The following is a 13528-nucleotide window of genomic DNA, read 5'->3' as shown; positions in this document are numbered from 1 at the left end:
TGTAGTTCCACTTTTTAACCCTTCCTGTGCTTCCCCTGCTGCAGGTGGCCCAGGTCCCTGTGGAGGCCTGTGAGCAGTACGGCACATGTGCGGAGTGTCTGAGCTCTGGTGACCCCCACTGTGGCTGGTGTGTGCTGTTTAACATGTGAGTCCGCTGCCTTTATCGCCCCCCCTGCTCACAAAAAAACAAAAACACATCATATCCCTGGGCTACAACCGCCGGACATGCGTGTTTCTCACAAACAGCTGGTAGCAAACATCAAAGAAAGCTAAGCGATCCTTTTAAAACTGTGGTTTAATAAAACAGTCCCACTGTGCTCGCTGTTGTTCACCTCTGTCAACAGCTGGCAGTAAAAACTGAAAACCAGGCAGTGGTTGCTGCTCAGTGTGATCTGTTCTAAATGGCACTATACAGGACAGGAGACTCTGCATGCCCACTAGATTCTGTTGTCGGCCAGGCGAGAGGACGACTGGTGTTAATGGCATGGATGGGATTAGCCTGGCAAGCGCAGCGGGCCTACCGACAGGACCTCTGCATACCCAGGGACAATTTTGGACCCGCCGGAGCAGGCTTATCTCCTCCATCTTAATTATCCGACCTCCAGGTTACCTTGCGTAATACCCTGATATAGAGCAAAGGGGATTCGGGAGATTAAAACTCTGTGTTTCCGGACCAAGCGCCGTGTGTGAAGCTGACCTCAGCGAGGGGATTTACACTGGTCTCATCCTATGATGTTTCAGCGAACTGTATCCCGATAATTTCAATTGCAGCTCTCAATGTTATCCGCAAAGTGAGACAGAATAGTAAATAATGTTATTTATCTTAATTACTTTATTAGACCTGTTTTTCTTTTTTTTTTTTCTGGAGTGCAGCCTTTGTCTGCTTCAAGTCCCATTTCTCCATTTATTTGAATTAATGCCTTGTACTTATCAGTGAATAGATACGCTGCTGTTCCTTCAAGAAAAGCCGAGTGAGTCATGAGCACCCATACAGCTGTGAGACTACTTTATTTGCCAGTCTATTAAATTCAGATTGAGGTCTTTCTCTTGCCTCTGAATGTCTGTCACGTCTCATGCAGACCGCTTTCAGGATCTCACTTTCCCACCCCTGGCATGGCAGACCAAAGTACATATCTGACAGTATGTGGAGGGCGTTGCTGAGCATGTAAAAAGCCTGGAGGAGAAGAGAACAAATGGCCCCATCAGACAAAACATGGTGAATGAGAGAGGCGAAATAAAAGGCAATGAAAGACAGTCTGAGATGAAAGGCTTTTTTTTAGAGGCACTTCAGCTGATGAGCGGTCAGGAGGTGACTGTCTATCCTCCTGCGGCTCTGGTCCGCCTGAAGGAGCCGAGCTAGCAACAGCTGTCACCTCGCCTCCATTCTGGCTTTATATTGTCTTGTAATTACAGCGGAGGCCTCAGTGCTCTTTGAGCTCTCTCAGGAGGTGCCACCCTCTCAACGGCATCTTAGAGTATTAAGCAGTTTCTGTTTGCTGTGTGCATTACAGATTTAAAAGGAAGAGACACTGTCTATGGCCAAAGCGCTTGTCGAGGCTGCTATTACTAAGCAACAGTCGGCTGAGAGCCTCTCATTCGTTTAAGTGCCGTGTTTATGTATGTGCAGAGCATGCCAGACAGTATCTGAGCCAGCACACACCCAATCGCCATAAAGCCTCTTTCAATGAGATAAGTATCAATACAACCGCGTTAAAAAACACTCTCAACAATAAGTCCATCTATGTGATGTTCCAACAAATGTAAGCCTGGAAAAGCTGATAAAGTATATAAAACAAATGCTACCTCTTTCCCAAGTCCTCACTTGGAACTTTGTCAGGAATATTGTCAGGCATATTGTCAGGCTGCTATGTCCATGATTCTGTCGCTCCATGCATTTTGTTCCCTGATGGGAGATGTAGAAATTTGTGCTATTGCACTTACTGCAGTTTGTTCTACATAAGAACATCATTTGGCTAAATGCTTAAAATGTCAGTTTGAGTTCTTACCCATGTGTGTAGTGTCATTTGCTACTTTTGCTACAGCTGCTTCCCTGCATGAGGATGAATGCTTCACCAGGACTTTTCCCCTCCTAAATGAATACAAATGGTCACCATTTTTGGTCATCATTCGAAATTGTGTTGTTTGCTGGGTCAGCCCCACTTCATTCATTCTGGAGAAAAACACGGGTGAAGTGTTCATTGTCACAACAGGGAAAGAGCTGATGGGTCAAACCTGGAGGACGCGTTACCCTGTATGAAAAAGCCAACCCCTGTATGGATAAGAACCCAAACTATCACCTAAAAATGTAAAAATACAAAAATGTTAAGGGAATGGATCCTACCACGGAAGCATATGATCAACAGTGACCCTAGATGAACAGCACCCTAAACAAGCAACATTTTATTATGACACTCTAAAATCATATTAAAACAATTTTGGAAGCTGTTTAGAACCAATATCAGATAGGTATTAGGTCTTGATTCAAAAAAGTGTCGTAGATTAGCAGCCATGGATGACTACAATCCATCCAAATCCATTGCTCCTATCACTCTAATTTTGGCCCTTTAGTTACACAGGTTTTTATGGCCGTGGCCGTGGTTACTCTTGTCTTTTCAATGTGACTTTTGTCATCAGATCCACCAGGTCAGACCTCAGCTGTGTCCACATATGTTTGTCCAGACTTGACACGTCAGTGTGATCTGCCTGATTGGATAGTGATTGGATATATTCTGCAAGGATATATCCCACTATATGTATTCATAAATTGTCCAGATTGTGCCTACATGCTATCTGCACCACACTGAGATCTGAACTTAGTGTGATCCAGCCCACTCGGCTTGTGGTCTGGCTGAACAGATCCAAATGCAAGCAAGATCCATAATCGGATGACAAAAGTTGCATTGAAAAGACAAGCGTAACCATGGCCTTGGATGAAGTTCAATCATCCATCATCATGATCATCATAAACATCAAAATCAGCTAAACCAATCTAAGCCTGCTTTAGCTTTGCTGGGCAATTGTGCACATATTGAATATGAATTGTTCCCCTCGCTCCCCAGGTGCTCCAGGAAGGACCGGTGTCAAAGGGCGGACGAACCCTTCCGTTTCGCCACCAACATTGACCGCTGTGTGAAGGTTATTGCGCACCCAGACAGCATTGCTGTGTCAGCACATAGTGTTCCTGTGAGTCTACTTATCATTCCACCAATCACTGTGCTGTCACTCTGCTCACAATACCACTTTTTATGAGCAATCACTGTGAGTAGTCCTGTACAGCCTGTGTATAGTAACTACATGCCTAGAAGAGAAGGCTACGCCTGTAGGGTATCAAATCCATTTCTTTTGGTCAGGCATGTTCAGGACTGTCGATCCCATATCCCCTGTAGCTCTGCATGAATTGTACTTGTGCTTTCCATCTGTGTTCCTGTAGCTTCTGCTGGAAGTGAATAATGTTCCTGACCTCTCTGCTGGGATCACCTGCTCCTTCGGTCAACAAGCCCAGGTGGAGGGTCACGTCAATGGGAACAGGGTCATGTGTCTGTCCCCCGCTGGCAAGGAGGTCCCACAGATACCAGAAGGACAAGGTGAGCTGAAAAAGCCTCAGAGGACAAAGTGTCCAAATACAGCAAGGAATATAGTGCTGCAGGATACTGTTGAAAAACCTAGTCTCCCAAGACAAAGGCAAAGCTCCTTCAGTTTCCAAGTGCTTCCGCCTGCCCTGCTGTATTTTTCAAGCCTGAAGCTGATATAAAGATGTGGAGGTGGATATCCGGTTGTTTCCCCACATCCACATTCACTTTGCAATTGTGTGAATAATTTCCACTGGAAACCACTTCTCAAAGCCTTGCTAATGCTAGTGAGCTCCTTAGTCTCTCAAGACAGATGCATGGTTCCTGCCAAAGCATCTCTCTGCATCATTTGAAGATTGCGGAAGACGGAGGCAGGCTTGAGAGACTAAATGCATCAAGTTCAGTCACACTGGCAGGTAACATCTAGGTGAGGTTGTGCCAGCTTCTTCATCTTTGCCATGGATGTATAGTTTCATTCTCACAATGGCTTAATTTCACCAGCTTTGTGGTCATTACATCTGCTCCATCGCGGTTTGGAGTGTTGCTATTAGATGAGCCATGCACAGCTAGTAGTACAATCTCCTACCTCGTTTTTGTTTCAGAGAGGAACACATTTTTATGAACACTGTGGCTGTGTTTAGTGATTGGCTGAAATATCCTTTGGTCTGAGGAGCTTTTCCAATGGAAGATGACGGGCTCCGGTTTTGTCTCGTACTAAAATTTTAATGGGCTGCAGTGCACCCTCTGGAGCATTTGAAGATTGTGGAGGAGAGAGGCTGGCTTGAGAGGCTATTTGAACTAATATCAGATAGATATTAGGTCTCGATTCAACAAAACACTGCGGATTAGCAGCTATGGATGACCACTGCTGCTAGGGATGCGTTATTTTGCTTCCCTAAAAAAAAAAAAAAGAAAAAAAAAAAACCTTGTTTCAAATTGACCACAATGCATTTTTGAATTGATTCAGTTGATTTTGAAGCACTGGGTTTGTAGGATTTTGTCAACCCATGTAATCCTTCCACTTAAGTTACCAGGTTTTCACATGATAACAGCACTTGTAAAAACGCAGACATTAAGTAGCTATTTAGTTTGATAATAGCATTTCATTTTTTCTTGCTCTTCATATTGCATTCTGATTTCTTTCTTTTTTTAAGTGCCTCTGTTTTACATTTCACATTCACCTGCCTCTTAATGTTTCTCTCTCTCCGTCACTCCCTCTATCAGACTGGTCCGGTGTAGAGCTTCGCCTCAACTCCAAAGAGACGGGTCAGATGGTCGCCAGCACAGAGGTCAAGTTCTACAACTGCAGCATGCATCACACGTGAGTGCTGCTCCGCTCCCCCCGCCTGCCCCCACCTCTGATTTGTTCAATAGATAAGAGAGCACAACCTCATTTAGGACAATGATGGACTGACGCTCGCCGCCCCACTTAAGATCAGGCTGTTAGATAGCCCCTGACTTCAAATGATCTGTCTGCTTTCATTAAGATCAACATGCCACCATTACCCTGGGCTTGTTTGTTTTAAGGTTGCTTAAAATAGCAGTCAGCAGGCTAATTGCTCACAGCTCTAGATACACATAAGAAAGACTCTTTGTCCCTCTTTGTACATTTTTTTTCTTTTAAGCATGCAGGAAAATTTTGCAGAAAATTCATGTTCTTTTTCGGATATGCCGTGCTACATACATATTCAGTTTTGTTACAGTATTGCTTCAGTATTGTACCGTTAGTGACTGAGAAACAGAGAAGTGTCTTACGCTACGACAGAGTTTATCATGCTCCAGACGCCTCAAGTCAACTGTCATAAAGCTGCAGACTCCCATTTGAAGGGATTGTGCCCCGAGGACTGTGATAAAATAATAATAAAATAAATAATCACTCATAATTATTTTTTGGTGAATTAAATTGCAGCGAAATTAAACTAGAGAAATTAAACTACTCTTTATTTTGCTGACGAACACCACTTTGAAAACCTCTGCTCCAGGGCACCGAGATGGTAACTGTAGCCACACTCAGTAACTTTTTCCGGGATTTTCTGAAGTGGGACTGAGATTGAAACAGATGACCTCCTGGTCACATGCAGGATTCAGGCGTGCACGATCAGCTCACTCTAGAAAGGACCGTTTGATTGATGGAGAATTCATAGCCAAACCCAGGAAATTAGCCAACAGTGCCTACCCATGCCATCCATTCAAAACGCTCTTTGATTATGACATCAATGTCCCACTATAACCATATTAAGTCATTAGGGAGAAACAGTCGGAAGCTCATCACATCCGCCCCAGACCAATATGGCCTCCATTAGCTGCAGAGTGACCCACTGAACCCTCTGATTAATATTTCAGACAAAACACACTCCTAAGTCAGCCCTCCCCTCTCCCTCTGCACCATCACCTCGGCATCACATCAGCCTCCATAATTAATTATCCAGTGTATGCGGTACCCTGCCAGGCTCATTCTATTAATACCCTCCCCCCATATCACACACACGCACACATGCACGCACACACACTTTTATGTCCACACAGGCTCTGGGCAGCTATTTAATATCCCAATTTAATGGTGCTGTACTACATTTATTGGCATTAGTACATCACTGTGAGCCACAGTGGACTGCTGCACATGTAGTGTCTTCATGGTTTTATGGCTTATTCCCGATTTCATTTTATTTCATGACCAGAGTTCGGGAGAAAAGATGGTAGTGGTGATGTGTTTTCCACACAGTGGTGCGCCTCTGTTAAGCACAGCAAAATGCTTATTCCCCCAGCAGGAAAATAAGACATGTCCAACTTTCAACTCTCCAATATCACATTCCCAGTTTGGATATCAGCATCTCTCCAGCGGTTCTCCCATCGCCTCGCCTCTTCATTTTCCACCCAAAGTTTCACAGTATCACCATAACATCCCCTCCTGATATGTGATTAAAAACAGTCCAACAGAATTCCTTCAACAGATGTTATCCTAGTTTTAATAGAATCCAAGGCTGGGTAGGTGACTTTAAAACTGTACTCTATATGGTATAATTTTGACAGCTTTTGGACAAAAAATAGTTATTGATAACCCTTTTTTTCATGCCGACAGTAACAAATTGCTCAGTGAAAACCAAAATTGGTAAACCAATTGGAAAACCAAAAGATTTTTTTTCATCCTCAACGAAAAATAACAACATGAAAATTTCCGAGGCACACTAACCAACAGGCACAAACAAAAATAAATATAGTCCCCTTTCGCCAACAAGACAGACAACCTAACAGACAGCTAAGCTGCTTTCACAGGAAGTCTGGAGTCTGTGGAATATCCCTCTTGTATATTTCTAACCACGCCGATAACGCAGCGTTCACAGTGTAACCTTTGGAAAAATTAATGCTTTCATGTTAAATTCCTCCACGGGCAATACCAGGGAAGAAAGTGTCCATTTTCCTGAGTTGACACAGTAAACCCTCTCAAAATTGTATAGATGATTCTCTGACGTCCCGTTCCTGTGAAGGCACCATGATGCTGCACTGCAAACTATTCAGCTACAGGAAGCCCTATGCAGCCCGGGACCTGCAATGAGAAGAGGACAATATATATCACATGCACATACAACATATCATATAATTTACTAATCTGTGGTCATAAGATATAAATTGTTTCCTCGATTGAATGAACTTGCTCCCACGTTTTAGTTAATTCATGGCCACAAGATGGCAACTAAGCTAGCGGTTTTAAACATTTGGAAAGGGATCTTTTGGTGGCCACTTAGCTCTTGCTTTACAATACCACTGTACACACACACACACACACACACACACATACACACACAACATAAGAAAAACAAAAACTATTTTTCATGAAAATATGAATTTCACAAGTGCAGTTGCATGAGGGGCGGCTCCCTCGTGCCCTTAGTGGACCACACGCCCCAGGTCATTTGACTAAACTGACTAACGTGACTAAAATTATTTACTTAACAAAGACTAATGTAAAATAATTGAGTAAAATCTGACAAGGGAAATTTTTTTTTAAAAAAATCAAGAGATGACTAAAACTAAAATTCAAATACCTGTCAAAATTGAGCACTGATTCCATAAAATGCAACTTCAACAAAACTGTCACTTACTTTCAGATTACTTTCCCAAAGTTTGACTAGACACAAAGACTAGAAGAAGAGGAACACCTGTCATGATTTAAAAGGTCTCTTGAGGTTTTTACCTGAAATGTATTTTCAAAAGTAAGCCTCACAATACACTGTTTTTTTTATAGTAACATACTGGTTGTCATTTCCTTTCAGAACCCGGTGTGCCACTGCTCCCCAACCGTGATAGAGTCACAAATTGAATTGTTACGTGATAATTTCACATGACAATAGTAATAGGTGCTCTTATGTGTTATTCTCCTGCCTGGACACAATACCCCTAGTCATTATAGTGAAAGACAACCATTTGTGCTGTCTGGCCAGAAACTAGGGACATCTGATCTCTCCATGAGACAGACTGACCAGATAAAATCAGCTGAAAGATATAATCCTTTACCTATCACCTTCTTCGTGTGGCAGAATGTTAGAGGTTAAAGAAGGAGTTGTAATCCTGAACAAATGAGGTGTAAATGGGATTCAACTCCATATAAGGAGAGTGTGATTGATACTTTTAATGCAGAGTGTTTGTAGCAGTGCATCCCTTTTGTCCTGCAGGTGCCTGTCCTGTGTGAACAGCACCTTCCGCTGCCACTGGTGTAAATACCGCAACCTGTGCACCCACGACCCGAGCAGCTGTTCCTTCCAGGAGGGCCGGGTCAATGCCTCAGAGGTACATTTGCATTAACATCAAGTGAGAGCTGCAGTTTCACTGGCTAAATTAAGGGCATCATCAAAATGAAACCTTGTATCTGTGGAGTTTTGTGATGCTTTAGCCAGAAGATGCATTATATATGTTGCACGGACAAAATAACATAGCAATGAATTGCTGAATTCAAACTACCCAAAAGCATGTCTAGTGTGATATGGCCACACACTATTCACCAACAGCTTGCTGTCTAACATGTCACATTCAGAGACATATTAAAGCAGCATTAAAGCATTATTTATCCCCTTTTAATCCATATACATCACCACTATTGCATGTTTACATAAGGCATTTATCTGTATTAAACTACATTATGTAAAATGTTGACTTTAGGGAATATTAACACCAGCATGAAGCAAACAGCATGAAGGAATCTTTTCATGACCTCACTGTGAATAATGTAATCATGTGCTTATGTGTGTGTGTGTGTGTGTGTGTGTGTGTTCATGTTTTGTTTTCCCAGGACTGCCCTCAGCTTCTTCACTCTGGGGAGATTCTGATCCCGGCCGGCGAGGTCCGTCCCATTACCCTGAGGGCCCGCAACCTTCCCCAGCCGCAGTCGGGCCAGCGGGGCTACGAGTGTGTGGTGCACGTGCAGGGTGTCAGCCACCGTGTCACCGCGCTGCGCTTCAACAGCACCAGTGTGCAGTGCCAGAACAGCTCGGTATGACCTCAAACACTCCCAGTGGGAGTCTCACAGCTGTCAAATGAGGCAGACAGCTTGGATGCTGTGTAGGCAAGGCACATAGTGTACATCAGTGAATACCGCCTGAGGTGTAGAACATACTGAGGAGAAAGTAGAGGAAAGGGAATGTGTGGAGAGGAGTGCTGATGAGAGGAGGAGAGGAAAAGGAAAGGAACGGAAAGAACTATGTCATCGTCAGGCTAAAGTGAAGCATTTAGGATGAAAATGGAAATTAGGTCGATGCCTTCAACGTGACCTCGATATGACCTTGGCTTATAAAATGGATATAGCAATGCCATTCAAACTTACATCTAGGTCTTCATGGACCGTAATAGGAACGTGATCTACCCCATGGAGAGCTTTAGATTTGGGACTAATATAACTTGAGTTCTTGCAGTTTTGTTGCGCAGTGGAAATGACACAAACTTCATTTTAATGCAATTCGCACCGTGCTGCCCAGCGACAATGAGTGAAAAGGCCATTTTCTTCAGATGTGGATGATTGGCCACTCCAGCCAGAGCCTGCGTCCCTACATGTCAACGAGGAGAGGGGCAGACAGCCATGGTAGAAATGACAGGTTGTTAAAAGCCTCTTCTCTCTGCAGCCCTCTCATTCTCTCACTTCCCCGCTCTGTCTCCCTCCTTCTCTCTTGCTCTTCTTCTTCATTTCTTTCTTTCCCTCTCTACTCTGTCCCTCTTTGACTTCCTCGGTCCCTCCCTCCACTTTTCCCCTCTCTCTCTCTCTCTCTCTCTTCTTTTCAGTACATGTATGAGGGTGTGAAGATCAGTGACCTGGCAGTGGACCTCTCCATCGTATGGAACGGCAATTTCATCATCGACAATCCCGAGAAGATTAAAGGTGCCTCTGCCATCCATCACTGCCAGGCCAGAGAGGTGTAAAGCACTCACTCCACAGGGGATGGATGGGTCATCGAGAGCACTTCAAGGCCTCCAAAGAGCCTTGATAGAAAGTTCATAGTAGCAGCCAGTGTTGCCAAAAAGCACCCAATCACTTGTGTGCAGAGGGGGAAAGGGTGGATCCTTACATTTGCTCATTTAGCCTCTCGCTTTACTCTCCGTCGCCATGCAAGAGCGGCTGTTTGGCGGTCGCCATTATGAGGTGTACGCGAACAACATCGGCGTAGTCAAGGATACGCTCAAAAATGGCCGTGGATTTTAATAGGCGCAGTCACAACTTAAGTAAGTGGCTTTATGGGAGCATAAAGATAGGATGTTTATAGTAGAGGACGCAACAGGGACAGACTTCAAAGAAAGGTTTATTGGATTATTTGGGCATCCTTTTTTTTTTTCCTAATACTTGGAATAAGGAATTCACACCAACATGTAACATTTATGAGATTTGCTGAATGACATGTTGACTTTAGCAGGTTGCATTCAAGTCATTTTTTTAAACGATTGTATAAGCATGTTTGAGAATGCAGCATTCCCTACTGTTCTGCTTTCAAGCTTCATCCTGTGGTTTGCCCCTAGAACAGATCTGTGTTCCATTCAGTTGATTTTTTTTTTTTTTTTTTTTTTTTTTGTATAGCATCAAATCATAACAGAAGTTATCTCAAGGTGCCTTATAGAGACCCAACAGTTTTTGGCTCATCCCATGAACCAGAATCTCCCCCGTGAGCAAAGACACGGTGACAGTGGCAAGGAAAAAGCCGTTTTAACCCTCCAGTTACCTTTTATCATTTGGTGTCAGTTTGACCCCAATAACTGAAACCTCCAGAAAATGATTCTAATAAAAAAAATTGTTACCCACTAAAGACATGTCATCATATTAATTTCATGTTTACCCACTTAATTTGGGAAAAGTCATTAAATATGAAGCAAAAAATGATGTTAATCACGTATTTAGAAGGGTTAGAAAAAAAAAAAAAAAACCTTGAGTGGAACCCGACTCTGGCCTGGACTGTTTAGATTGGAAAGAGAGAAAAAGACAGAGAGGGAATAGTATCAATAAGATTATGTCAGACTGCTTGGTTACTGACCCAGTATCCCTCGTGCTTTCCCATAGTGCACCTCTACAAGTGCAGTGCCCAGAGGGACAGCTGTGGCATGTGTCTGCGGGCAGAGAGGAAGTTCCAGTGTGGCTGGTGCAGCGGTGAGGGCCGATGCACCATGAGGCAGCACTGCCCGCCCATCTCCCCTTACGCGAGCCGCTGGCTGGACCTTTCTGCAAGGAACGTCAAGTGTACCAACCCGCGCATCACTGAGGTGTGTTTGTGCCTCCATCTCATTCAGTCACTCAGTCAGTGAAGCAGCCACTGAGCTGAGCGCTGCAGTATATTTCCACTGTACAAACGGCCATTATTTATTGTCCCCTCATTGCCCATTGGGAGTACTGTTGGCTTCATTGGAAGAAAGTTAGGGTTTAAGATTGTGCACGGAAGCACATTTCCTGCAAACTTCCAGTCCTAAGCTTTCTTCCCTCCAAAAGCTATGCCTTTCCATATCAGGGTACAGTGTGCTGACAGACTTTGCTGGATATAATCTGTAAATATCAACAACAAATAGCAATTCTATCCATGGCTACCTCCCAGCTCCCCATCCAAATGTCTATTTACCTGAGACTGTCTCACATTTTATGCCACACTGACTGAATCCCTTAAGTGCTTGACAGCTAAACGAATTCAGCCTATTTAGAGAGTGGCTATGGATCTTTTATGTCACAAACTCCTGTTCATTCTCTTGAATGAGGCACAGTGGGTCAGACACAGAGAGGCAAGGCTCTCCCACTTCAAAGAGCCGTGAGCCTTTGAAGTCCCTGTCACATTATTAGTGTTTCTGAAGGAGCTGCCGCAGAATGAATCAACCGCCTAGCGCTGCTCGGGAGTGGAGGGAGTGTTGCTCCGGCATTACTCCTGTTCTGCTCTGCAGGTCCAAAGGTTCCCCGCGAGCGTGGTCAGCTTTCCACTGGAAAGGCTTGTGAATAGATTTCTCAAGGCCTTGTGTTGCAATGCATAATTTAGTGCGGTTTGTCTTGAAATATATTATAATGTATTTCACTGCTTCTTGAATGAAGCCGGTCGGGACAAGGTTTGCATGTTACGTACACTTGCTCAATGTTTCCTCCTGAAAAGCAACGTGGATTTAATAGAAACTGTTATGTGGTTCCATGAGGTTTGGTCGCTATTGTTTTTTTCAAGGCTAATTTCCATTTTAAATGCAACAACAGATAATACAGTATTTTGTGCTGATAGTTAAAATGTTTGGATTTGACAAGATTTACAACCAACAATTACAAGGATTCTGTGTTCCTCTCTCACTTTAACCTTTTCAACCCTACGGGGGTCCCAACGGCTGGCTTTGACATTGTTGCACGGCTGAGCTTTGTGCAAACCCACAAGACTTTATTTTAAATTCTTGTGGAGATTCCGGTTTTTCCAAAACGCCCACATAAGCTGTATTTACAGGGAAATGTGCATATAATTTCTATTTGATGTAATGGTGCAGCCATAAAACAATGGCATCTTTGGTTTGAATATTTCACTCAATATAAGTGTGATGTAGCTTCAGTGCAGATACAGAATTTGTACAGTATGTGACACTCTCATACAATACAGGAAAAAAAAAACCCTTGAAATCGCAGTTATGGGTGAAAACGCCTCTGCAACAGCATTTAGGTTGTGTAGCTGTAGACAACACTGACTAGCTGATATCTGATATTCAGTAAAAACCCAGTACTGGCTCGCCTCACAACATGTGTGTGTCAAAAATTTTACTACATCTTCCTGTTGCCCTTGTTATGCAGGTGAGTCCGGTGGCAGGGCCCTTAGAGGGCGGCACTCTGGTCACCATCCAGGGCCTGAACCTGGGCCTGTCCTTCTCTGAGCTGGAGGGCAACGTGGAGGTAGCGGGGGTCCAGTGCACCCCACGGGAGGAGGGATACATCACCGCAGAACAGTAAGAGAGGCTCCTCCCCCCTCTACGCCCAGACACATCCTGTACAGTCACACATGGATGGATGCATGCACACACAAGAATACAAACATGCCGCCTTCTTCCACACACATCTTCACCCTCACACACCGAAAACACGGGCACAGTCTCGGAATAAGATTAAGCCCGGCGATGCCTCATCAGGTTGTAGGATTGCGTAGGGGTTTTGCATTGCACGCGTGCAGCTGGAGCCAAAGGAAGAGACAGTCTTTGTGTTGTTTTGTCGTTACGAGGCTGCCGGCACAGCTGTAATTGAAATGCGCTGCATGTCGCTGACTGGAGGGACAATCTGTTAGCCATGTGTTTCTCTCACAGCCATGTAATGCGATTGGGCTGTGGCTGCAGGGACTTTATTTATATCCTTGTAAAAAAAAAAAAAAAAAAAAAAAAAAAAAAAAAAGAGAGAGAGAGCGAGCGAGAGAGAGGGAAAAGAACATGCCAGCAGAAAATTGGAAAACTCTCATGATGTATGAAGAGCAGGGCTGGGCAGGGAGGATTCATTG

General features: G+C 43.9%; 1 protein-coding gene across 1 annotated transcript in view; it reads left to right on the top strand.

Annotated features, from left to right (window-relative positions):
- LOC115359612 (plexin-A2-like) overlaps positions 1 to 13528 on the top strand; it is an 82785-nt gene that overhangs the window by 34506 nt on the left and 34751 nt on the right. Inside the window, exons 5-13 of the mRNA XM_030052168.1 lie at positions 45 to 145; positions 3060 to 3183; positions 3431 to 3584; positions 4794 to 4890; positions 8240 to 8354; positions 8854 to 9054; positions 9837 to 9933; positions 11101 to 11300; positions 12838 to 12989. Of these exons, the coding sequence (XP_029908028.1) occupies positions 45 to 145; positions 3060 to 3183; positions 3431 to 3584; positions 4794 to 4890; positions 8240 to 8354; positions 8854 to 9054; positions 9837 to 9933; positions 11101 to 11300; positions 12838 to 12989 (1241 nt within the window). The remainder of the gene's footprint in view (positions 1 to 44; positions 146 to 3059; positions 3184 to 3430; positions 3585 to 4793; positions 4891 to 8239; positions 8355 to 8853; positions 9055 to 9836; positions 9934 to 11100; positions 11301 to 12837; positions 12990 to 13528) is intronic.

The sequence above is a fragment of the Myripristis murdjan genome, chromosome 5 (genome assembly GCF_902150065.1).
Source record: "Myripristis murdjan chromosome 5, fMyrMur1.1, whole genome shotgun sequence".
In the NCBI taxonomy this organism is placed as follows: domain Eukaryota; kingdom Metazoa; phylum Chordata; class Actinopteri; order Holocentriformes; family Holocentridae; genus Myripristis; species Myripristis murdjan.
Note: the sequence above shows the minus strand (reverse complement) of the source record. Positions and strands in the feature narration are given on the sequence as shown.